The sequence below is a fragment of the Panicum virgatum genome, chromosome 7N (genome assembly GCF_016808335.1).
Source record: "Panicum virgatum strain AP13 chromosome 7N, P.virgatum_v5, whole genome shotgun sequence".
In the NCBI taxonomy this organism is placed as follows: Eukaryota; Viridiplantae; Streptophyta; class Magnoliopsida; order Poales; family Poaceae; genus Panicum; species Panicum virgatum.
In genome coordinates, this window is record NC_053151.1 from 47,193,679 (window position 1) to 47,220,282 (window position 26,604).

Consider the following 26,604-nt stretch of genomic DNA (forward strand, 5'->3'; position numbering starts at 1 on the left):
CCGGCGCCGAGGATGCCGCCCCCCTCCTGAAGGCCGGCGATGGGGAGGGCGACGCGGCGGTCCCGGCCTCCCCCGCGGCCGCGGGGAAGGAGCTCTGGGAGTGGGCGTCCCTGGTGTCGCCCTTCTTCTTCTGGGGCACGGCCATGGTGGCCATGAAGGGGGTCATCCCCCGGACGGGCCCTTCTTCACCGGCCGTGCCAGATTCATTTTTTTTTTGCAAAAAATTTTTCAACAAATTTTTTTGAATTCCTTTTGATTTTTTTCCAATGAATATTTTTTTAATGACGCAAAAAAAATTTCTTGAAATTTTTGTGCTCTCCAATTTTTTCTTGAAATTTTTTTCTGGTCTCCAATTTTTTTTCTTGAATTTTTTTTCTGCTCTCCTATTTTGCTTGAAATGTTTTTTGGTCTCCAAAATTTTTCTTGAATTTTTTTAAAATTTTTTAATCAGAAAACGACAAAAAAATTCTATAAATGGAAAAAAAACAACGTCGGAAAATCGACCGTACGGGAGCCTCCCGTACGGTTGACCGTAAACTATCAATATCCGTTTCAAATACCATCACCCGGATGGTATCTCATATTAGGCCAGTCTCGGTAGGAGTTTCATGGACACAGTTATCTAGACTGAAAACTTGGTAACTGTGCCAGATGAGTTTTATAGTGATGAAACTCTCCTCACATCTCATAAAACTCTATCTTTCTCTCTCCTTGCCATGTCAGCAAAAGTGATGATGTTTAATGCCACAAAACCTTTAATGAAATTCCCATTGAGACTAGCCTTATACCGTCCGCCCCATGGGATTGCCACATCGCCATGTCCGCCGCACACCGTGGTTCGCCCGAGCACCATCTAGTCTTGCCGGCCGCCGGATCACATGTTCTTGCTCCTGGAGACCCTTGCACCGGCATCGCCGTGCGCTCTCAGTGGCGCCTCCCTCTTCAATTTACCGCCGCCGCCGGCAGCTGTGCACGCACGCGTGCGCACCGCCACTGCGCGCGCTCACATGCGACGGCGAGCGATCAACATGGACTTGGCACGCACACCAGCACCCGCATAGTTGGCGCTGCATCGTTTGCGTCGGCTCCTGTCCCAGGAGTCCAGACTCCGGAGCTGGTGTACCGAGCGTTCGGGGCCGCTGGAATCGCCGGCCGGTTTCTGAGTAACTGTTGGCTCACATTCAACATGAATTCAGAGTCGTTCTTGGAGATCCCGCAGCGCGGCACTGGCGAAGGCGTCTGTGCGACCGCTCCTCGCGGCTCGCGCTCTGCTGCATGCCATGCCACTCCGGCCAACGGCCAGCACCTGCCCGTGGCCGGCCGTGTGCTAACGCCTGGCACGCGTGTGTGCGACTGTGCGGTACGCATGGGCACCGAGGAGTCCCAGACAAAGGAGAAGGGCCAGCGGGCGGCGGAGCTCCGGCGAGCAAAGCGCGGGCGGCGTGATTTGCGAATGGCGAGCTGTCAGAGTCCACGTCCACGTCTGGGTCTGACGATGAAGACGCAGGGACTCGCCTATCTTAGCCGTTCAAATACGATCGGACGGCTTGCAGTCACCTGAGGTGGACGGTATTTGAAATGTCGTCCGCCCGGTCGGTATCCCAACCACCGTCCACCCTGTGGGGGCGCGAGAACGCCGTCTCCGCGGCACACCATGGCTCGCCCGAGCGCCGGCGACTCCAGGAGACCCGGAGGGCAGCGCCTAGGGTGTCTTTCCTCCTGCACACTGTTCCGCCGCCGCCACCGCCGCCGCAGCTTGCATTTACCGTGCCCTGGCGTCGTGCGCTCCCAGTGCCCCTCCTCTCCTCCCTCTTTTAGCCCCGCCGGCAATTCCACGCACGCGCGCAGAGCACTAGCTCGCTCTGCGATGGCGACTGAGCAGCGTGGATTCTACAGGATCGTCTCTGCAGATTTTGCAGTCTGCCGGTGCGTTCATCCGAACGACCGGTTATGGATGGATTTCGTTGGACACAACGTCCAGTCAGCCATTCAGCTACGAATACAATCAAGATAAGCAAAAATCAGTGCTGCACCGAACTGAAACGGTGAAACGGACGGCGCAAGGGATTCAGGTCTAGATGCTTATCAAGTAAACAAGGTCGCCCCCATCTTCCCCCTGGACACGCCATTGTTGGCACATGTACGATGTGCCATGCTGTGCTTCGCTCTCCGTCGCCGTCGCCGTCGCGGTGTCGCTGTCGGTGGGGTGGGGCCGGCCGGCCGGCGAGACTTTGACTCCGTGACGGCTGCATAGTTAAGGAAGGTCTCCGTCCTTGGACGCGAGGAGGAGACATCTTGGCCCCCTTCCATTATTGGCCTTCCGGCGAGGTGGATGGTTTCGGCACAGGCACCGCAGAGACCGGGCCATGCAGCGGTGGTCAGCTCCTGCACGCCGGCGTCCAGCCGTGTGCCCTTGCATGCGACGCACCCCCCGTCCCTTTTCTGGAGTCCGGATAGAGCGTAGGCATGGTACTCGTGCAGCAGCGAGATGCCCCAGATAAAGGAGCGGGGCGGGCTGGCGGCGGAACTCCGGCGAGCAAAACGGAAGGCGTGGCTGGCGTTCGTGGACCTGGGCGCTGGCTGGACCCATCAGAGGCAAAGTCAGTCATATGTCTGATGAGGAAGATGAAGAGGAGACTCTCTCGCGAAGCGCCGATCTGGACCGCACATGCTCGATCGGATGACGCATAGGCACCCAGAGTGGACGGTGTTTCAAATACTGTCCGCCTCGCGGGATCGCCGGGCCACCGTCCCCGCCGCGCGCTGCAGCTCCCTCGAGTGCCGGCCAGTCCCGCCGGCCGCCGGCTCCCATATCCTCGCTCCTGGAGACCTCACCGCCGCCGCGGCCGCACTGAACGGTGGATCCTTGGTCGAGTTCGCTGCCCAGATCATCATGAATTCAGAGTTCGCAGCGCAGCACAGACCACCGGAGCCTGGTGTTTCTACGAGCAGCTTCATTCTGCTCGCCACCACGACGAGCTTTGCCTGTCACGCCATGGCCCGTGCAGCAGCAAGCTTGAGGCAAAGGAGCAGGGCCGGTAGGCAGCGAAGATCCGGCGAGCAAAGCGCTCGCAGCGTTCATTGACAGAGGAAGGGAAAGAGAAAGAGAGTCGGGACTTGCCGATCTTGACCGTAGAAATCCGATCAAACGGCTTGCCGGCACCAAAGGGCTGGACGGTATTTGAAATACTGTCCGCCCGGTGATATCTCGAACGCCGTCCACCCCGTGGGCGTGGGGGTGCGAGAACGCCGTCTCCGGCGCACGCCGTGGCTCTCCCACACCAGCGACTCCAGTCGGCCCCAGTCCGCCGCGTCCTTTCACTTAGGGGTGGTAAAGGCCTATATTTTTTTTCCTAAATAATTTAAGGGCCGGGCTTCAAAAAAATAGAGTTATAATTTTATTCAATTTTGAGCTAAAAAATAAAAAGCTAAATAGGATTGTGAAGAGAGCATTAGAGCCATAACCCATTACCACCCCTTTCACTTGGAGACCGTGTGCTGCCGCCGCACGCGTCCATCGTTCCCACCTCGGCACCTCCCTCTTTTACCCCCGCCGGCAGATGCATGCATGCGCACCACCACGCACTCCGCTCCTGTGACAGAACCGCCAAGTTAAACTGGTTAATTAAGCGTAATGGCCACCATTTGAACACATCAGGCGCATTAGTTTAATTAGACGTAACTTGACAGCCTGTTTCCAACCCACAGGCCGATCGAAACACACCAGAAGTCTCGCACGACGGCGAGCGCAGACGGTACCAGCATGATACAATTTCACAAAAAATAATAATAATATTAATACATTTACGAAATAGCTTTTAATCTAGAATTAATATAAGAAATGACAGCAGTGGAAGAGAATCTAACCTGAGAAATATTTTTAATAGAGAACAAGTAAAACAAATACAATAAATCGAAAACTACCGAGACGTGAGGACAGGACGTCATATCGAGCCCACCTATGGAAGTCCTAGTTAGCTTCTATACCTGAAACATGGTAAACAATAAACCCTGAGCAACTAATACTCAGCAAGACTTACCCGACGATTGGGTATACTTAGCCCACATATCTAGACATACAAGACTTTCTGGCTGGTGGGTTATTTTGCGGAAAAGCAACTAAGAGTGGATCCTAACTTTCAATATTTTAGCACAAGTTTCTATATAGTTGAACCATTCACTAATATTTGCATAACATCTATAGCAAACATGGTGGAGTATTAAATAACAATTCAAAGCAATCATCATCATATATCATTTATATTCCATCTCATTACTACGATGCGACGCAGTGATCAAAGTGCTCATCTCCGAGAGCGACTGACGGCGAATCGATTCGATTTAACCTTGCAAGGTGGACCTAACCAACACGGCACGCATATGTCCCGTCGGACCATACGCACCAACCATTCCCCTCCCCACCTCGAACTACAGGAACCAGCCCAACGACATATAGTCAGCCGAGCCCTACGAGAGACCACCAAAAGTAAATACGTGCAACCTATTTCTCCGCGGCCACTCGACTACCCTAGGAGTTGGGTGCGGGTTCCTGTACTTTCGAATCAAAGCAGTACTAGGCTTACCAGTTTCGACTAACTCCTACTCTCGGCATGCGGTTAGTACAATTCAAATATGATTAGCAGTGCCAACAACGGTACGGTCCTCAATCGACACAGACGGGGCTAAGACACCCAGGAACACTGTCCTGCTGCCAAACCTACATCTCATCATTATTTCTCGCCCGGTCTCTAATTTCCTTCCTTCAATATTGCATTCCATATCTCATATATTGAAATATAAAGACTTTGATATCTCGCGAGTAACAGGAAATTACTCGACTTCTACCCTATAGCTCACGAGTGACATGAAATCACTCAACTTCTACTGAGACCTATTAAGCATAGCAGTGCTATCGACCTACACATACTAGTATAGGCCCAAGGGAACCTAGAGATCATGCAACTAAGGTTCCAGACAATTCCTAAAACCGTAATAAACATATAATAATTCATAATTTAAAATAGTAGATTATGCACCGGGGCTTGTCTGGGGGTAACACTAAGTTAGTGTTAATACTATTAAGACCTTGGGCCCTTCCGCCCTTGGGCCGGGTCTTCGGTCGGCTCAGTGGGTCCTTCCATCTTCTTGAGATATCCACCAAACACCGTCTTGTAGTTCGGCTCCATCACCGCATGTTTCACGTCCACGCGTTGTACATCTAGCGTACCTAAATGAGGTGCAACAATACATATGTAATAATGCATGGACGATGCAACAAAAAGTGCAGCAATACAAGTACAGGATCATCATTACCTAAACCTAAACAACTACATAAGCAGAGGATAATTAAACCTTACACGAGTCTAACAAAGTTAACCCAACTGGTTTTATATTTTTAGCACATTCCTAACTCTATTTATGCATTTAACAATCTAGAAATGTATTTATCTAGTATAAATAAAATTGCATATAAAAAATTGTCAAATAACACATTTCATGATTCTACCATGTAGAGAATAAAAATACAAAGCTAACAAAATTGGTTTTGTATTTTCCCATTTTTCTATAATTTTCTACGTATTTTATAAGCACTGAAGGTCTATGCTGAACGGATGATCAGACCCAACGCCGGATGATCCGACCACCACAAGAAAGTTTTGGCTTCGGATTGCCGTTATGTCCCCTTGGTCGGATGATCCGCCCATAGGTCGGATGATCCGGCCAAATAATATTTTTTTGCCACTGGAAGGTGCAGGATGATCCGATACTAGGTCGGATGATCCGGACCTGGGTGGGGCGGCGGCACGCACGCGGTGTGTGGCGGCGCTCCGGCGAGGGAACTACGGTGCAAAGGGCGGGGAAGGTTGGGGGCTCACCGGGGAATCAATTTGTGCAGTCGGGGGCGAGGAAAAGAGCCGGAAGAAGTGGATCGACGGCAACTCCGAGTTTCGAGCGGATACAAGGTGAGGAAGGTGCTCGTGGAAGGAATCGACGAACGGCGGCCGAAATAAGGAGATCGATGGGAGGGGGCGGCGACGGGACGAGCTCAGCTCGGCTCGGTGGAGGAAGGAGAGAGAGAGCTGAGTGAAATAAATAAAAATTGGGAGATGATAAAGGGATTAAAAGACTCCCAACCGGTCTGACCGGTCACTCAGACCGGTCGGACCGGTCTAGCTCGAACTAACAAAAATTTGACAGAAAAATTTTCCTCTAGTGATTTAATCATGAAGATTTAAAATTAATGGCTGAGATTAGTTTTAATAATGGATAATTAACACCTAGGGTGTTACAGCTCCCACCTGCGACGCCGAGGGAGCAACATGTCTCGTTTCTGGATATTTTTCCCTTGGATGCTAGACACAACACTCCATCTCGATCGAGTTCGATACGTAGACCGATCGACCAGAGATGCCAATCTTCGAGACTGCGCTCCAGGAGGCCACCGGAGCTCTTCTTCCTGGTCGCGCTCCAGCTGGCCGGTCGAGCATGAGGCCGCGCTGGTGGAATTCTCCGCCCTTATCCCGCATCCAGGGTTCACAAAACTGTTGGGAACCGGTCCGATTTGACCGGTTACCGGTCAAACCGGTACGGGCCGGTTCCGGTTTGGGCCGGTATCAAACCGGGCCAAATTCAAAATTCAAATTTGAATTAAAAAAATGAAAAATTCCTAAAAATACTTCAAGGTGCGACGCATCTAATGGTGTCAAATTTTCCCAAAAATTCATTCATTTAGTATAGTTTGCGGGGATTTGAAGTTAAACAAAAAAGCGTGCATACAAAAGTATACAAATACAATATAAAAGTAGTACAAAAGAGAGTTAGAGGGTTCATTTAGGCTAAAACATGTTATACAAACATTCATTTAGTATACTTTGCGGGCATTTGAATTTAAATCAAAAAAGAAAAAAAATTGAATTTGGCGGGTTACCAGTCAAACCAATCGGTAAACCGATCAAACTAGCCGTTATATCGGTACGAACCGTTTGCACAAAGAATTTTAAATTCAAATTTAACTTCAACCGATTTGGACCGGTTTCCGGCCAAACCGGTCCGGTCTACCGGTACCGGATCCCGCCGGTTTGGCCGGACCGGTCGGTAACATAAACACTGCCCGCACCCACCGGACGCGGTGCCTTTCTCCATTGCCCACGCCTTCTCGCGCTCATGCGGCCCGCCCTCCCCTTCCTCTACTGTTGCGGCCTGCTGCGTCGTCAAGCAGGAGCAGGAGCTGGAGCTGGTGGGGGATCACTACCAAAAGGTTCGTTCGCAGAGCTAGAGTGGTTGGAGCGGGACCACCGGGTGACCGGGAAGCGAGCTAGGAGCCGAGCCAAGAGGATGGGAGCAGGTTTGGAGCCCTGTCAAAGACACCCTAAAAAGCTAAAAGATGGTTAAATTATTGGATTGTTTGTGTGGGTATGCAAAATCTGCTGGCTACAATTATAACTCAGTGGCTAGCTAATATAAAGATACACTATTATAGCCTACAGGTTGTACTGTACTCATGTTCTGATTAGCTAGAGCTTTTTAGAAGCGTTTTATACTCTTTATGCTTTTAGCTCTAGCTGATCTAAACATGGTCTCAATTTGGTGAGTTCTGGGCGTGCATGTTTTAGGAAATATACAAGGTCAATAAAAAAAGGTCAGTGATATAAAGGTGTATCTACTTGCGTGTTCACAAATTCTGTACTACCTCCGTACTCGAAATAAAAGAAAATAGTTTTGAATTAGATTTGAGTCAAATATTAGAAATTATGAATAACTTTTAAGTTGTTACATTTCAAAATACAAAAACAATATGAATAGATTTATCTTTAAAATATTTTCAAAAAAAATAACGCTTTGTGATAAATATTTTTATTGAAATAAAATAAAATTAAGCTTTGAAGACCGTGTCGCTATTCCAAAACAACTTTCTTTTCTAATATCATTCGTCAGTGCATCCGAGCCTTCTTCCATATAAACAACGAAGAATGCAATATTTATTCCAAGCTAAAAAATTGTGAGGTTCGGAATGGGATGGTCCACAAAATATAAAATTTTTTGGGCCATGTGATTTGGGACAGCAACAAAACTTTTATAAATAAGAAATACTACTTTTTTTTCGGCATCCACTTGAGTTGTAGAACACTCAACCATTCATTACACGTTCTAACATCCAGTTTGAGCTGACTAATCTCAATACATGGTTTCATCTCATGGTTAAAAAACTAGGTAACCGAGTCGAATGAGTTTTATAGAGCTTTCACATCCCATGAAACTCTCCCTTCTCACATTTCATGACACTCCACATCCCTTCTCTTTATAAAAAGTATGCCACATCAGCAAATTTAATACTCCTGACACTTTTATAACACTCCCATTGAGACTGACATAATAAGGATCTCATAGGTATTTAAGACTATGACACATCAACAAAATTGCTGATTTGGCAACAAAGTTAAGAGGAGAGAGATGACTCGAGTCATCACCATGACCCTCTCATGGTGCGGTTGCCAAGCCATAATACGGGGATGACACTCCTACTGAACATGAGAGGGGATGTGGAGTCATGGCACATTTGATTACCAAGCCATGATACGGGGATGACACTCCTACTGAACATGAGAGGGGATGTGAAGTCATGGCACATTTGATTACACAACTATTACACTATTTAATGTTGTAAGTTCTGTATGAAACTGTTCCATAATCTGTGAATGTCATCCAGTGTTAAACTGATGTGACACTCTTGGCAATTGTGCGATGCCACTTCCCATTGAAACTGGTCTATAAAACTCCATTGAGGCGGGCTTAATCAACAACATTCATTATTGAAAGTTATGACGTCTTATATTTACAAGTTCTAATGATGTCTGCACTCGTCATACTCTAAATCCATCCTCTAAAAAATATATTATGTCTTGGTCATCAATATTCTCTCATCTACATTCAGTTTTTCCGCACTCGTTCATACTCTACAGACATCTTCTATACTAACTATTAAGACCCGAGTCTCACGTGTCAGTGTTCTTTTTATTTTTTTACACCCCCGCCGCCCCACCTCCCTCCTCTCTCTCCCTCCCTCCCTCCCTCTGCCTTGCCGGCGTTGACAGTCTGACACCCGCGCGGCCTCCCTCTTCCGGCCTCCACCGTCGGCCATGGCGGAGCTACAGCGCCGCCGCCGAGCTGCAGTGCGCCTCCACCATATGCTGCCAGAGCAACATGGTTTGACAGCACATAACAAATGCAATAGTCTGGTACCAACACTGGTACGATTGGATTATATTATTAATAAAATATCGCATCATATCATACGGGATTATACTAGTGCAGAAAGATCGAGCAATTAACAATTCAGTATAGATCAGTATAGATCAACCAATGGGATATTAAATGCAGGCTGAGATCCGAGGCTCGGATAGTACCCCGTAACTCGCTGTGTTTGCTTGGGTGCGGCTGATGATTGGTGCTGATCGATTTGTTACGAGAAAACAGTACTGCTGATTGGTTAGTAGTTGGTGACTGATGCTGATTTAATATGAAAAACAATACTATTGGCGGACAATGCAAGCGAACACAGTGACATTGCATTCGGTAATTATTCATCGTGGTCCTTAGCAGCGAATAAAACGAGGCGATTCTGAACATCGTGACACGCTGTGGGGCTTTGAACTCTCATCTCTTCCAATCGAACATACGGCAATCCAGCTACTCCATCATCATGGCTCCGGTGACGGTGAGAATCGTCGACGTCAGCTACGTCTCACTGCCGGCGGAGGCTGCACTGCCGCCGGGAGACCTCAAGCTCAATGCCATGGAGGTCCAGTGGCTGGTGCTTCCGCTGCTCCAGCACCTCCTATTCTTCGAGGGCGACCAGCTGCCGCCCTTCGACACCGTTGTCCAGTCCCTCCGGTGCTCCCTCTCGGCGACGCTGTCCTACTACGCTCCGCTCGCCGGCAAGCTCGTCCACCTCGCGGACACCGGCGACGTCGCCATCCGCTGCTCCGCCTCCGACGACGGCGTCAGGTTCGTCGTCGCGGAGTCCGAGGCCGACGTCCGCCGCCTCGCCGGCGACGAGGAGCACGACGTGCAGACGTTCGAGCGGCTCGTTCCGGAGCTCGACATGACCGAGCTGCCGGCTCCCTTGCTGGCCGTGCAGGCCACGCGCCTCGAGGGAGCCGGGGTGGCTCTCGGGGTCACCGTGCACCACGCCGTCGCCGACGGCCGGTCGCTGTGGAGGTTTGTGGAGGCGTGGGCGGCGGCGTGCCGGGGGGACACATCGCCCGTGCCGCCTCCGTGCTTCGATCGCTCGCGTGTCAGGCTGCCCGGCGGCGAGGAGCTGGCCCGTACGGTCCTGAGAGAATCCGCGCCGAACCTGCCCGTGGTACGTTCGTTGGAGCCGTTCTTCGCAAATATCTTCAAGAACTCGATCGATTCTCTAACCGGACCGTGTACCACACATAGGTGACGACTCCCTCGTTTGTTCAAGAAGATCGCCTGCGGTTCATCCGCTGGACGTTCACCTTGGACGCGCAGCACATCGAGCGGCTGAAGCAGCGCGTCGTCCACCTCGGCGAAGCCCAAGAAGGCGCGCCGTCGTGTCGCCGGCCGTCCAGCTTCGTGGTCGCCGTCGCGCTGGCCTGGACGTGCTTCGTGCGCTGCAGGTCCATCCCCGCGGACAAGGACGTGTTCCTGAGCTTCTTAGCGGACGTCCGCGACCGGCTCGATCCTCCCGCCGGCGCAGAGTACTTCGGCGCGTGCCTCAGCGGGTGCGTCGCGGCGCTGCCGGCGCGGGAGCTCCACGGCGAGCGAGCGCTGGCGGCCGCTGCGTCGGCGGTCCAGGGCGCGATCCGCGCGATGATGGAGGACCCGGTCCGGGGGTGGGATCTCCACAGGATCGTTCGGTCGGTCCCCATGGAGCGGTTTGTGAACGTATCAGGGTCGTCGAGCTTCAGGGCGTATGAAGCTGCCGACTTCGGGTGGGGGAGGCCGACGCGGACGGTGCCGGTGAGGATGAACCACGACGGGCAGGTGGCGCTGGTCCGCGCCAGGGATGGTGACGGGGTCCAGGTGTCAGTGTCCATGCTCCGGCGGGCGCACATGGACACCTTCAAGTCAATGTTCCTCCAGCTGCTTGGATGAATGGGTGACGAACTGATGAGGACGATGCGCCTGCGATGTACACACTGTATTTGGATTCAAGTGCTAATATCAAAATATTCTTTTTTTTTTGAAATACGCATCTGTATTTCTAGTTAAGGGCAACGTACATGAAGACGTACAAATACAGACACATACGCCAAGGATACAAAGACAGCTGTAACAACCATACTGCGCGAAGGACCCTAAGAAAAAAGAAAATTGCATCCAAGTCCCTAGATCCTTCGCGAACCACCAGGAGTCGACCTCCATGCCGGCCGCCACCGCCGCCGAGGAAGACAAGCTCCACCATGAGCTGAAGAGGCCCCATCGCGCCATGGCTTTGGTTGGAGTCGCATTAGAAAAGGCCTTCGGCTGTCGCCCATCGACCGGGGACACGCCCCGACCTCTGCAACTCCCGGATCCGCGCTCGCCATCGACGACCGCCGCCGCCGAGGTGAAGCCGAGCCCGATCCGGCCACCCAACCTCCACAAAACCCACAGCATGCCCTGGATCCATCGAGCAAAAGGCCAACGGACTCACCTGCCGACAAGCCGCCGGCCGCGGACTCCTGTACAGGGGATCCACGCCGGGAACTCCTCCTCCACGCGCTCGTCGACGGCGCCGGAGCGGAGCACCATTGAGACGGGGAAGAACTCGGGAGGACATTATTCCATGACGCCGCCGCCTCGACATCGATGCCGGAAACGAAACCCTAGAAACCCTAGGACCTAAACTACTGCCTACCCCATCACCAGCCGGCAAGAGGCCGACGTTCCCCGCCACCTCACGACGCCCCGGGGGCCATCGGAGGCGGGAGAGACCGCCGGCTCCGCCGGCGGGGACGGTCGCCCTCTCGCTCGCCTCTCTCAACTGTAGCAAGGGGAAAGAAGGGTCCGGAGAGGCGAGTGATGCAAAATATTCTAAATTTTAGTGTAGGAAGATGCAGAGAAGAGAGGAAGAAGAAGAGATGAAGATGGAGGAAGAGAAAACAGCCCTTGTTAAAAGTAACAAAAATTTAAATCACTTGAGAAATAGGCATCCCTCGTGAAACAGCAACTAATCATGCTCATGCATATCAGTACACATGTGGAATGACGAAGGTTCTTAGAGCCAGGGCGGCCCTTCCCAGCTCATTGCTTGGAAAAAAATGGAAGTCGAGCTTTTGTGGCCCCAAACATATTGGAAGCATCGATTGATTATTGCTCGAGGTTATAGTTGCCTATGCAGCCCGTAGCCCATTGGCCCGTTTGAAGCATGGCAAATTTTGCCCAATGCAAGCACGGCTCGGCTGGCTCCCTACCGTGCAAGGGCCAGGGTTTTATTTCCCGACCGGTAACCGGTAACCGCCGGGCTCCGGTTCCGGTTTACCGAACCGGTTTGACCGGTTACCGGTCGGAACCGGTAGAATTCAAATTTGAATTCAAAAGACGCAGTTCAACCGGTTCGTACCGGTATACTGGCCGGTTAGATCGGTTTACCGGCCGGTTTGACTGGTTTGCCGGCCGGTTTGACTGGTAACCGGTCGGTTTGCCTGGTAACCGGTCAAATTCAATTTTTTTTATTTTTTGGTTTAAATTCAAATGTCTGCAAAGTATACTAAATAAATATTTGTATAACATATTTTAGTCTAAATGAACCCTCCAATCATCTTTTGTACTACTTTTACATTATATTTATATACTTTTGTATGCATGTTTTTTTTGTTTAACTTCAAATCTCCGCAAACTATACTAATTGAACGAATTTTTGAGAAAATTTGACACCATTAGATTCGTCACATCTTAAAGTATTTTTAGGATTTTTTTGGGAATTTTATATTTTTTTGAATTTAAATTTAAATTTTGAATTTGGGCCGGTTTGGTACCGGCCCAAACCGGAACCGGACCGGACCGGTTTGACCGGTAACCGGTCAAACCGGACCGGTTACCGACGGTTAGGTGAACCCTGGCAAGGGCCGGCCCGGCCATCAACCGTGCCCGGGCTTGGGCCGCCAACTCAGCCCGTGGGCTGGTATGGCCTGGCACGGAGTTAGCAGGCCGGCCCAGTAGCCATTCAGTCGGCCGGCCCACAGGCAACCTCACCCCCGCACGCCGCAGCCCATGGGCCGCCTCACCCTCGCTGGCCCCGCGCGCCGCAGCACACAGGCTACCTGACCCGATTACCCCCGCACACCGCAGCCCACAGGCTGCAGAGCACTGTTTCCTCTCCATCACCCTCCCTACCCTCACCCGCCTCCTCCGCTCTCCCCCGATCTCTCGACACCACCACCCCACCCCTGCACCGATGCGGTGCCTCCCCTCCAGCACCGCCGCCCTGCTTCCCTTCCCCGACGGCCGACGCCGCCCCCTCCGCTACCTCGCCCCAGCATCGACGCCGCCCTATTACCCCGCAACCCTAGCCAACTAGCCTCCAGATCTAGTGCCGATGGACTGGGAGCTCCCCTCCGCGCTGCCGCAACGCCTCCCTACCACGCCGCCGCCGCACTTCCTCTCCTCACCCCTCCCGCCCTCCTCCGTGCCTCTCCGTTGCCGCCTCCCTCCGCGCCACGCTCTAACCACACCGCCGCGCTTCCTCCAATGGCCGAGTACCATCCCATCATGGCCCGAGCCCCACAAGCAGGTCGGGCTCCACGGGCTGGCCCGACACAAAATGGGCTTATGAGCCTGTGCTTGGGCTATAGATGTAGCCCGTGGGCTAGCACGGCACGGCCCGCTAGGATATCGGGCTGGGCTAGTCACAGGATTCGGGGTCGATGCCTCGTCCCACGACCCGGGAACGCCGTTCCGATTCGAGGGTCGGGGTCAAAGTGGGTCAGTGTCCCATTCAAGATTGGATCGCGTCCCGGTTTGAGAGGGGTCGCAGCCCCATTACTAGCAGATTTAATTGGGATAAGAAGGTTAAGGGTGTGGTTTTTGTTAGATAATGAGCCGAGTACGTGTACTATGGTCTAAATGTACTCTTTTTATACATTTCTTATATGCTTGTGCATATTAGTTTCTTCATTATTAGCACATATATAGTTTTTCTCTTTTTAAAGACGCATCGACCCGAAAATATCGACCCGGATGAATCAGGGTCACGTTCCACATAATAATTTATCGTTCCACAGAGGTATACCCCATTCGTACCACAATTTTATAAAGTGACGACCCTCGACCCTCGACCCCGTTCCTCGACCCGGTCGACCCAGGAACTTTGTGACTATGGGCTAGGCACAGCTCGAGAAAAGGCAGGCTAGGGTGGGTTTGTGCCAGGGCCGGGCTGGGTGGCCCGGATAGCCATCTATACTCGCAGTCCAAAAATACATACATATATATGGAGTAGTCAACAGTGTAATCGATGGTTCGTGCTGAATAATCGATGCAAAATAAATAAAAAATATTAGGAATAATGATCAATTGATCATGGTCGAGTCGGTAATCATATCATGCAATGGATGCAGCGCGTAAAGAGCAACACTAGCTCATTTCTCCAGGCCAGGCGAGCCTTTCTTTTCACATGTTTGAAGCGGCGCGATGGCTCGCCAACCGTGTGAGACGCGTGCGATCTGAAAACAAGTAGCTCTGAATTCCTGAAAGGCGAGGCATGCCGAGTACCCTCTGCTCTGTCGTGGGCCTCGTCCAGCAAGGCTTGGTGACGCGTCCGCCGAGCCGCCGCGGCGTGTATAAATGGCACGCTCGGCCGTCGCCTCCGGCACTCACCGCTACTCCACCGCTGCCAACCATAGTAAGCAAGCAAGGCAATTCATCACCGAGCTAGCTCGTCAGGTACTAGCACGCAGAGAAAAGCTACGAGATCATCGTCCATGGCCAACTTCGCCGCTCAGCTCAAGGACAAGCTCCTCGGCCTCGTCGACCGCGTTGTCAGCTGGGGCGGCCGCGGCGCCGGCGCGGCCGCCGGCGCCGGCGCTAACAAGGATGTACCCGAGGCGCCCGCTAAGTTGCCAAATGTTCAGGTGCCGCTTGCCTACGAGTTCCTGTCAATTACTCCTCATGCTTCTGCTACATATATACATCCATGGGTCACTGACCTTTACCTTGTCACCGTTTACTTTTGCAGCCCATTGCGATCAAGCCGAGAGATCCCAACGTGAGCCAAGGATCAAAGGCCGGCTTCAACGGAGACCAGCTGCGTTAAATAAACGACTCGACGTGTTCATTGTTGTCGCGTGCATGGTTGATAACTTGGTATATATGCTTGCCCGTGTTCCAAATAAGAATACGTTGTATACTTGTATGTGCAGTATCGATTCTCCTCTTCCGATCAATTGGTTGTAATGGAACCTTGAGATTTATTTTTTATATTTCCTTTCGAAGTTTCCCTTTGATCCATGAGGATTTGGGCGTGTATTTTTCTTTTGAAACATGCAACCTCAATAAAAATAGAGATTTGATTAAAGGTATATCCACTCAAGTGGCTGATCGCCTTGCATGTATTATTTATCATTCCGATCCTGCCGTGCATTCTCCATATAAACAACACTGAAGGTGAAGTTTGAGATTGAAATGGGCCCAATAAAGTCTGATGTGGACCTGTGGCTGTGTTCCTGGGCCCCTTCATATTTTTTCTTTTTAATTGTGATTTGTAAAAATAATATCCCGATTCCCGAGTCAAATATCCAAAAGTATACTAGCTTAATTATACAGTGAAAAACACAAAAGGCAGACCTAAATACCCCTAGTTGAAACGGCGAAATGTAAATATTTCCACTTCAACCGGTGAGATATCCCTTTTCTTCGCATCACTTATTCAGAAACCATAACTTTTATACGTAATGAAAATAATAAACGTTATGAAGCTCTACAACTTTGTATAAAATGTCAGATCTCTATTTATAGATCCAAATATTGTATTGTTATTTTTTTACACCAACATGGCTTTTAATGAAAAGGTAATGGTGGAGAACAAAGTTATATATTTCGTCAAGATAAAGAATAATCATTCAAACTTTATTTCCATCGGACATCATATGAAAACGTTATTATTTCTAAAATTACACTACACTGTGAGCGCTGTTGACTGGAAAGATAAAAAATGATGTATACGTAGATCTACAACTAGAGATCAGAACACTTCATCGATTACAAATGTAAAAGTGGTGCACCACAAATTTGCAGACCTCAATATTCATATAAATTTTATCCTTTTTTTCGGAATACAGTACAACATAAATTTTATCTTTTTTTTCCGAAATACAGTACAAATGCAGAAGCTCATAAACGCATGCACACTCACCCCTATGAATACACGCACGCAACTAACGAAGTCGACGGACTCATCGTCTACCACTGAAAGAATAGCGCCGGTTAAATCCAGGAAAATGCGAGCACCAGTGCCGAGTACTCGAACCCTGGTGGGTAAGTTCCACCACAAAGAACTTCACCGGCTGAGCTACACCCAGTTCGCATATAAATTTTATCTTCAGCCCAGCTCATGCGAAGAAGTTAAGGTTTTTTGAAGATGTGCTGCGCGGCCCTTTGTCTTGTTGATATTAAAATTCTACGATTTGAGTTGGAGGATATTAAATTCCGCTGCTTTGAGTTGGTGGGATAACTATATATGTATATTCCATCGATGCTTGGCACGCCAATAATTTTTTTTCTTGTAAAGTTGAGTCCTCTTTTCTAAAAATAAAATAAAAAAAAGTTCAGTCCTGAATCCTGATCCATGATGAGGCATGCATGCTCCACATGTGGAATCATGAACATTCCTTCCTGATCGCTCTCATGTCATGTGACGCCGGAGAGAGATGCGCATTGGAGACCTTTCTAGCAAAACAACACGACCAGCTAGCGCAGGCCGCAGGCTACACGTTGTTTTAATTTTCTTAGGCCGTGACAATCGCGTGTCTGTTTTTTAATAAGTTATATACACTCGATAATCACTGTACATGCAGGTCGCTGATCTTGCTGCAATAATTAATTATCTAATTAATTGCCGATCGATCAGGGAGTGGATATGCCATGCGGGCGCCGTGCTGCATTTTTCGTCTTACGCGTACGATCGCAGGCTCGCAGCAGCTGATGCAGCCGGCCTGATCACGCATGTCTGTCAGGTCACTGACTAAAGCAAGCCGGGCCGATTACGAATGAGGAAGGAGAAGCAAAGCTAACGAGCGTTTGGTGACCCTGTCACCCAGGCCACACACGCGGCTTCTTGAGTATAAATGGGGCGCTCCGTCCAAAAAATACATAACAAAGGTTTATTTGGCCGCTCCAAAAAAAAACTGGACTATGGATGAGAGTAGGACTGAAGATATTATCCAAACGACAAATGAGGAAAATGAGATCTTAATAGAGAGTTCCTTAGAGAAAGAGGTCCGAGAGGCGATATTTCAAATGAAGCACAATAAAACTCTAGGGTTTGATGGCTTCCCTGCAGAGTTTTACCAGGTGTTCGAGTCTTATAAAACATGATCTAATGACCATATTTCAAGATTCCCATAGACACAACCTCCCTATCTTCAGTTTGAATTTTGGGGTATACTTTACTTCCAAAACTAAAGGAAGTTAAGATGGTTCAACAATTTCGACCAATTTGCGTGCTGAACGTTAGCTTTAAATTTTTTACAAAGATTGTTGCTAATAGGCTTACGACAGTGGCAAATAGAATTATTAGACCTTCACAATCAACTTTCTTACCAAGAAGGTACATTTTGGAGGGGGTGGCAATCCTACATGAAACCATCCATGAGATTCGGAGGAAAAAACAAAGTGGTCTAATTCTCAAATTACATTTCGAGAACGTTTATTGGTCCTTTTTACAGCAAGCCTTAAGAATGAATGGTTTTATGTCTCAGTGGTGCAAGTGGATTGAGAGTATTGTTAGTGGGGGTAATGTGGGAATAAAGATAAATGACGAGATGGGAAACTTTTTCCAAACTAAAAAAGGCTTAAGACAAGAGGATCCTCTCTCACCGGTTCTATTCGATCTGGTGGCAGATATGCTTAGAGCTGCGATTGCAGAACAACTCAAAGGCTTGGTGCCACATTTGGTAGATGGGGGCCTGTCGATTCTCTAATATGCAGATGATACGATTCTTTTCCTGGAAAATGATTTAGAACAGACCAAGAACTTGAAGTTAGTACTATGTGCTTTCAAGAAGTTATCCGGCCTCAAGATCAATTTCCATAAAAGTGAACTATTTTGCATGGGATGAGAAGCTAAAGAATTGGTAAAAATTGTCAAGAAGGAGCTTTCCATTCAAATATTTGGGGATTCCAAGGAGTGATCAAAAGCTGGCAAATAAGGATTGTAGCATAATAGAAGAATGTTTTCAGAATAACTTATTAGCAGCTGGAAAGGAAAACACTTATCAGTGGGAGGAAGATTAGTGCTCATTAATTTAGTTTTGTACTTTCTACCAATGTTCATGCTTTTCTTCTTCAAGATTCATAAAAGTGTGCTTAAGAAACTGGATTACTATTTGTTCAGATTTTTCTGGCAATGTGATGATCACCAAAAGAAGTACAGACTTGCAAAATGGAGCATCCTTTCTACACCTAAGTGTGTAGGGGGTTTGGGTATCACAAACCTTGAGTTTCAAAATATCTGTTTGCTAAGCAAATGGCTTTTCGAACTCCTCAATGAAGAAGGAATGTGGCAAACCATACTCAAGCGGAAATATCTAGGTAATAAGGTGTTGTCACAAGTGGCTAAGAAATCAGAAGATTCTTAATTCTGGAAAGGGCTAATGGACATTAAAGGTTTCTTTTTACCTCGAGGATGATTTATAGTTGGGAATGACAGCCAATTCAGATTTTGGGAGGACCTTTGGGTTGGAAATGAACCACTGATGCATCATTTGGCAGTCAAGAGACATGTGAAATTTGCTTAGTACATTTGGTCGTCGTACGAGCCACCGAATTCCTTCTGTCGTAGAATGGGCCAACTCACCAGGTCCCAGCTCGTTTCTAGGCCAACCAAACAATCAGACCCCTCCTCATCTATATCGCGAGCATTCCTACATATTTCGCAGCCACCATATATATATAGTAGGCATGCGGCCAAATATTAAACAATGGGATTTCTCGTCTGCTCCGTGATTTTGGGACAGCAAAAGATAACGTCGTCACACTATATACTTTGCAAATATATATATCAATGGGATGAGTCTCCTCTGCAGTACTGCAGGGAGACTCTCCCACTGACCTGTGGCCCCCTGAACCATGGGGCCCGCAGGTCAGTGGCACCGAGTCCCTCTGCAGTACTGCAGAGGAACCGGTTCCATATCAATGCTATAAGTTGCCGTTGCCGCCATCACCGATCACGATCAGATTATATTCTATAAATATTATCACCAAGTACTAGTTATAGTATCAACTAGCTACCCAAACAATAATTTCGCGCATCGCATCACATGGAGCTAGCATACGCGTACGGTGCAGAGCGGGCAACAATTAACTATTCAGCCAGCAGCTTTGCACGTAGAAGCGAACGAATAAATTAACAGGCTAATGCTAATGAGATGATGCAGAGCTCCGTTTTCAGGAGCTCTTGTTGGAATTTGATCTTGGCTTAATCAAAGAGGATCTAGTCTTAAAAGCATTTAAAGGCCCATGAGAATTAGGCCACGTTGGACCAAGCCTAGCCTATGATCAGTGGGCCCATCCAACAGCTAAGTGGGCTAGGTCCCAAGCCACCACGAGCTATAAGTATGGGTAGTCACCCCTTCACTGTGAAATGAGTAAGAAAAAAACCTCTACCCTACCTCTCTGATCTGAGGAGCTCGCGAGTGGTCTGAAGACCTCTGCCATCTCTCCGTCACGCCTGCATGGAGTAGGCGCGGGTCATCAACGCCCCTAAAGGGGATCTACTATTCTTCATGTAAGTAATTAGATTCTAAATTTTGCAGTTTATAGGTGTTCATGTATTTAGACTAACTGATCCTAAGATTAAGCATGCTGCAAATCCAACATTTGGCATCAAGAGCCAGGTTAGTCTAATCATGAACCCTAAGATCAATTAAGATTTTCTCACTCATCAGTGTGCATTAGATCTGTGCAATCAGTCCGGTTTCTTCATGTACAGATCTCGCATGAAAAAATTAGAGCCGAATATAAGTTTTCATCTCGGATCTAATATTTACAGAGAAATAAGAAATGGAATAGGTAGTGAGAACCAGATCTGAGAGCACCCATTAGCAAAACTAAGATCCCACCCGAAAAACCATCAGATCCAGACCCCACGAGTCTTGGCATAAGAAGCAAAAAAAAAGTGAAACCCTAGCCGCCACCGGCACATCTTCCCGCCATGAGGAGCACTCGCCGGTCAGCAACCAGTGACGGTGGCACTGAGGGCCTCCACGCCACCGCCTCCACACGTTGGGGATACCAAAGACCTGCGGCGGCGGGACATCAGAGCGGCGCTGGGGACGCTGGAGCTCACCGGTTTTCCACACCGGTGACAAGCGCCGGACTCACGTACTTACCGGCGAGCCATGGCGGCATGAGGCAGCAACGACAGCGTGCAGAGATGGCGCAAGTCCGCACCACCGGCCAGCGGCGGCGCACCGACCGCGGCTACACCTCCCACAGTGGCAGGCCATGAGAACCGCGCCCGTGGAACCAGAGCGCCGGCCGACGACGCGTACCACCATGAGATCTTCGCCGACGACCCATGGCCACCACAGCAAAGAACGTCGCGCGCAAGGGCCGCCGGCGGCGCTGCTCTGGCAGGTCACGCCACGCGTGCATGCAGCACAGAGGCTGCGGCGGCGGCGCTCCGGCCGGAGCGGCTCAAGCCGGCGGCGCGCGGCACCATAAGAAGCCCAAGGGCTGCGGCGGCCGTTGGCTGCTGAGAAGAGGAGGAAGAATGAGCTAGGGTTAGGGTTTGCTGCTGCAACCGGCCCTTTATACTCCCGAAAAATGCTCCGGGCTGTCAGATTTAGGTCTGTGAGATCGGACCACTCAGATCAAAGAGAGTGGGGTGGGGCGCCGCGTTGAGCCGCCTTGGCGGCCTGCCCGTCGGCTGCTGGGCCTGCGGCCTAGGCGGCTAGGCTGGGAGGCGCCCGCAGTTTGGGCCTAATGGCCGGCCCAGCTGTCTGTTTTCGGGCCTTGAGCTCGTTAAGATTTAGGACCCTGTTAATTTCTCCATTCAATAAGTTTTACTCATATCTGAGTTAATTTTCAGTGTATTTGCTTAAAATATTTGTATGAGCACTAAGTAAATTTAGTTTCGAGCATATTTACATTGGAAATTATGAGAAAATTATGAGTTACAATTCTGAGTAAATGAAGCCAACGTGAATTTTGTTCAGAATTGTTTAAGTTCATTTTGGGCATTTAATTAATTTTTGACCAACGTTGTTATTAATTATTTGCTATGAGATGCTTGGTAAGTTATTTTGCTTCTGCCAACGGTGATGCAAAATTTATTGATGAGATACTTAGTTTAAATTTGAGTTATTTTGCTTGTGCCCCACGGTGATGCAAAATTAAGTTTTCCACTGCGTAAATTATGCTAAGTTATTTTGCTTCTGCCCAATGGTGATGCAAAATTTATTCATGAGATATTCACTTAAGTGTTTTATTTTGCTCCTGCCCAACGGTGGTGAAAAATCCTTTTGATATTAAGATGGCTCTTCTTTAATATAAGTTAAAGTCAAGAAAGAGTCTACATTAAGTGAATCCTTTTAATCTTATGTATTATTAGGAACTGAGTATTCTATTTTTACGCTTCCTCTTAAGACTATGTTATGATTAAGTCAGTCCTAACCAAAATGGGACCAATAAGAAATTTGGTTATAGAAATCTTGGTTAGAAACATAATAATGTCATTCTTGGGATTTCTCAGTAGCACCTTTATAAGCAATACTAAGGTGTGTTTTAGTTTCTCTAATTGGAATGGAACCAACGAGAAGTTCTAATTAGAGATCTAATATTATTCCCAAGAATTAATGATGGCTCATAATTACATACTAAGTAGAGTTATTTGTAATTATTTGCCAACTCTATAAGTGAACTAGGCCTTTTTATTGGTAGTTCATGAGTCAGACCTTATTTATTTATTTCCTTCTTGTTTTTTGCCCAACGGTGATGCGAAGTGGAAATTATTAAGTTTTAATGCCAACATGATGAAATTTAAGTGACGAGCATTTCTATCATGATATATTGTTGTTCATTTATTGTGAATAACAATATTAGTTATATCCCTATTTAGCTATAAGTTGTCATCTATTTTACGTACCCTTAAGCAATATGAATAAGATTATGATTCATGCACACAAATTTGACTCTAGTTAGAAAAGTCAATTCATAATGATGAAGAGAATCCAACGATTTTCTCGTCGGTTGACTTGTGAGAGCAATCTAATTAAGGAACTTTACCTTTTATGGTCATGCTAGTAAGGATGTGGGGGAGCCATCCCTTGGACATATTGTTCAAACACATTTAGTATTGATTGGGACATTGAGTTCACTCCCTAAGTTGTTATTCCTGGAGTAAAAGCGGACAATGATCTAGTCCATAGAAAAGAAATGTGTGTTTAAATAAATGAGTTGGCTGAGTCTAAAATGAGTTATTATTGCCAACATAATTATAAGATAAAGTGGAATATAAGTATCCTATGAGATCATCGAATTGTGGCATACCGCATTTCGAGATATACCACATTTTGAGAAGGGATAGTGGAATTTTTCTCTCCACTATTGATAAGTTCTTGTTCCACGTATTGCTAAAAGGGTATTGCATAAGGAGTACCACTAAGGAAACTTCAAAAGTAATATTTATTCCCTCATCCATTAGCTATTTCTGATAGAGTCAATACAGTGAACTATCATGGGTTCATATGCAGAACGTGACTCTAAAAGAAAAATTAACAAAGGGGCCTGAGCCTATGCTCATGAGGCAAAACAGTATCAATAAGATTAAGGGATTGAATAAGAGAAAGTTGATGACACTAACGCAGTGGTACATAAACATTATGAGAAAGTATTGAGTAATAGTACCTGTGCATTATTTCTTAAGGACATAATTAATTATGCACATAAGTATGAGTTCTCATTACAAAAGCCTTGGTAGTTGGTACATTGATAAGAATTCAATGAATCATTTGCCATATGCTTAGCAGGAGCTGCTAAAATGTATGTCCCTTAAGAATATGTCAGGATCCGGGGGAGCCATTCTCATGTTGAATAAAGTTCTCTGACAACAATTAGTTGGGACATAGAAGATCTATAAGGGCTCTTGTGTCCGTTTCAATCATTAAGCTCAGATTGAGAAAGTGAACCTTAGTCAATTATATTGAATGTGCATTTTAAGTAAAGTTGGCAATCTTATGAATATGTTGTCGATATTTCCTTAAGAATAATGAAAACAGTCTAAGATAAGTCTTGGAGTTACATGTGGACAAGAGGGTGAAATTAAAGCTATTATAAGAGTTCAGCAGCACTTAGGCTGTTATAAGAGTTCCAACAACATTGAGTTACACTTTTATCCTCAATTTCGTTAATAAAATATGGTCATGTTATGTGGAAAAACATCATTAATGTCTCTCTATATTATTAGGAGTTGTAAGCATGTTAACTCTTCATACTTCCTTTAGAAGTGAATTAATGAGAGTTCATCAAATGTGAATTACCTTATTGGAAAATTCACAATTTGAGGGGGAAATCGGAATGTCTCATTAAGATGGAGATGCCTACCCTGCTAAGTGAAATTGTGACAAAAATTCACTTTTAAAGATAAGAATTATGGTTGGAAATTTAGAGAATAAGCACACGTGCTTTAGTTGGTACCGCAGAAAATAAGTGTGTTCTGTTAAGTTACCAAGTTATGAGTAATTGCGCATGTATTTTATTGAACTTTACTAGATTCCAACTTGAGATGGTACTGTTATGTATATACTAAATAAGCATTACTTTGTTAAGCAAGAAGGTCTAAGGAGATTGGTGGGATTATGAGGCAAATAATGTATCCCACTTGAGACAATCACCCAAATAAGAGAGAGATCATTTTCAATTTCTCATTACTTGTGTTAGTCAGCATGATGCTTTTAAGAAGGATTTTCTAAAGTAGTCAAAACAGTGGGTCATAAAGATTCACATAAGCAATAGAGACTGCAATAAGGAAATTGATAGCGTTGACTAAAGTAATGTAATAATTTTGATTTTTACTTAACATATGTTGCTCTTGTTTTCAAGACAAGAGCTATAAGTACTCATATTAAGTAAATTTAGAGGGATATTGTATAAAACTTGAAACTTAGAGCCATAAGAAGTGCAATTTAGTTTTGAGTAACATGTCTAGTGACACTGCCAAACACTCGACATTGTGAAAGAAAGATTCAGAATCATACATAGTATTTAAACTCATGCTCTAATGATATAAGACGATGCTCAACATATAAGTGTTAAAGGTTGATCATCACTCAGATTAAGTTTTTCCTAATTGATGGCTTGTCTCAAATTATGCTGGCTTTATGAATTGAGACAACCTATAGTCTTAGGACAATTGAGATCTCGAATCCTTGATTCTGAACACAAGCTTTGTTTTCCTATTACTAAATGCGCATGATAAAGTTGAAAACAATTTGCACATGAGGACCATAAGTGAGTAGGTCATCTCCCATTATATATAAGAAATTGGAGTAGAATGATGTATTGTGGGTAATGAAGTAGCAATGGTGTTTATTAACTATTGTGATGCGTTACCTCGTATGTTTTTCTACTATGAGTAAAAGATGATGATAAACCTTACGATCAAGGGGGACAATGTTGGAATTTGATCTTGGCTTAATCAAAGAGGATCTAGTCCTAAAATCATTTAAAGGCCCATGAGAATTGGGCCACGTTGGACCAAGTCTAGCCCACGATCAGTGGGCCCATCTAATAGCTAAGTGGGCCAGGTCCCAAGCCACCATGAGCTATAAGTATGGGTAGTCACCCCTTCACTGTGAAAGAGTAAGAAAAAAAACCTCTACCCTAACCTCTCTGATCCGATCAGCTCGCGAGTGGTCTGAAGACCTCTGCCATCTCTCCGTCATGCCTGCATGGAGTAGGCGCGGGTCATCAGCGCCCCTAAAGGGGATCTACTGTTTTTCATGTAAGTAATTAGATTCTAAATTTTACAGTTTATAGGTGTTCATGTATTTAGACTAACTGATCCTAAGATTAAGTATGTTGCAAATCCAACAGCTCTCACGCTCACCAACCATATGATACACATGCGCAGCGACCGCGAGAAATTCTCTGATGCCTCGTCGTGGGCCTGTCTGATGTCTGAACATGCACGCGCGTGGGGCATGCATGCTGTCCCGGTCAAGCTCACGCGGCCTCGTCGATCGTCTATAAATAATGGGGTGCTCCGTGATCACCTCCAGCATCCACCCAAAGAAAACACAAGAAATAAACAGAAGTTATTCATTCGGCTTGAGCACTACTTGAGACTTCAGAGAGCTCCCTAGCTAATAATTCAGTTCTAGCTTGCAACCTACTAATTCCATCAGCTAATAATTTAGGTCGATCGGGAGGCAGTAGCAGTAGCAAGTAGCACCGCTGCCCACACATCTACTAGCTAGCCACGACAAATTAAGCTCCCCTAGCTAGTCCGATCCCATGGCTAACTTGACTGCTCAAATCAAGGACAAGTTCCTCGGCCTCGTCGACCGCGTCGCTGGTTGCGGCCGCGCCGGCGCCGGCAAGGATGTGCAGGAGCCCACCAAGCTCCACAACGTGCAGGTATGTAAATATAGATCCTCATCGATCTGTCTGTTAGTGGTCCAACACATCATGCATCCATCAGGTCGAGTATAAGAATACGTTGCCCGTGTCTCCTTTACTTTTGCAGCCCATTGCGATCAAGCCGAGAGGTCCCAACGTGAGCCAAGGATCAAAGGCCGGCGTCAACGGAGACCAGCTGCTTTAAATAAACGACTCGACGTGTTCATTGTTGATGCGTGCATGGTTGATAACTTGCCAGTGTTCCAAATAAGAATACGTTGTATACTTGTATGTGCAGTATCGATTCTCCTCTTCCGATCCATTGGTTGTAATGGAACCTTGACATTTATTTATTTTTATTTTTCCTTTCGAAGTTTCCCTTTGATCCATGAGGATTTGGGCGTGTATTTTTCTTTTGATACATGCAACCTCAATAAAAATAGTAATTTGATTAAATGTATATCCACTCAAGTGGCTGATCGCCTTCCATGTATTCTTTACCATTCCTATCCTTGCGTGCATTCTCCATATAAACAACATTTTAGGTGAAGTTTGAGATTGAAATGGGCCCAATAAAATCTGATGTGGGCCTGTGGCCGTGTTCCTATGCCCCCACTTATTTTCTTTTTAAATAATTGCTATAGATCAACGGCTAGAAAAAAATTTAAGGTAAAAATACCTGAATGTACCCTTTAGTACTTTACAATTATTGCAAGAGCTCTTTTACGATGATTGTAAAGTACCAAGGGGTACTTTTTCAGGTACTTTTACCCTAAAGTTTTTTCTAGCTGTTGATTTATAGAAAGTATTTACAAAATTAAA

The 26,604-nt window shown here is 47.0% G+C and overlaps 2 protein-coding genes and 1 long non-coding RNA gene across 3 annotated transcripts; all 3 read left to right on the top strand.

Annotated features, from left to right (window-relative positions):
* Nucleotides 1–9,620: 9,620 nt before the first annotated feature.
* On the top strand, nucleotides 9,621–11,215 carry LOC120681535 (malonyl-CoA:anthocyanidin 5-O-glucoside-6''-O-malonyltransferase-like). Its single transcript, XM_039963053.1, has 2 exons — nucleotides 9,621–10,363; nucleotides 10,444–11,215. Exons 1-2 carry the CDS (start codon nucleotides 9,701–9,703, stop codon nucleotides 11,119–11,121), a joined length of 1,341 nt encoding a protein of 446 aa, XP_039818987.1. The 5' UTR covers nucleotides 9,621–9,700; the 3' UTR covers nucleotides 11,122–11,215.
* Nucleotides 11,216–14,791: 3,576 nt separating this feature from the next.
* On the top strand, nucleotides 14,792–15,524 carry LOC120683677. The gene is made up of 2 exons (XM_039965769.1): nucleotides 14,792–15,077; nucleotides 15,182–15,524. Exons 1-2 carry the CDS (start codon nucleotides 14,928–14,930, stop codon nucleotides 15,257–15,259), a joined length of 228 nt encoding a protein of 75 aa, XP_039821703.1. The 5' UTR covers nucleotides 14,792–14,927; the 3' UTR covers nucleotides 15,260–15,524.
* A 9,932-nt stretch (nucleotides 15,525–25,456) lies between these two features.
* Nucleotides 25,457–26,238, top strand: LOC120682854. The gene is made up of 2 exons (XR_005678619.1): nucleotides 25,457–25,800; nucleotides 25,910–26,238. It is a non-coding gene; the product is annotated as an uncharacterized LOC120682854 (long non-coding RNA).
* The last annotated feature ends 366 nt before the right edge of the window (nucleotides 26,239–26,604 follow it).

Bases quoted from the DNA above. Each gene is read 5' to 3' on its own strand.
- LOC120681535 (XM_039963053.1), top strand. From the start codon at position 9,701: ATGGCTCCGGTGACGGTGAGAATCGTCGACGTCAGCTACGTCTCACTG. The intron at 10,364-10,443 runs GTACGTTCGTTG...TACCACACATAG, and splicing joins CCGCGCCGAACCTGCCCGTG to GTGACGACTCCCTCGTTTGT.
- LOC120683677 (XM_039965769.1), top strand. From the start codon at position 14,928: ATGGCCAACTTCGCCGCTCAGCTCAAGGACAAGCTCCTCGGCCTCGTC. The intron at 15,078-15,181 runs GTGCCGCTTGCC...TTACTTTTGCAG, and splicing joins CTAAGTTGCCAAATGTTCAG to CCCATTGCGATCAAGCCGAG.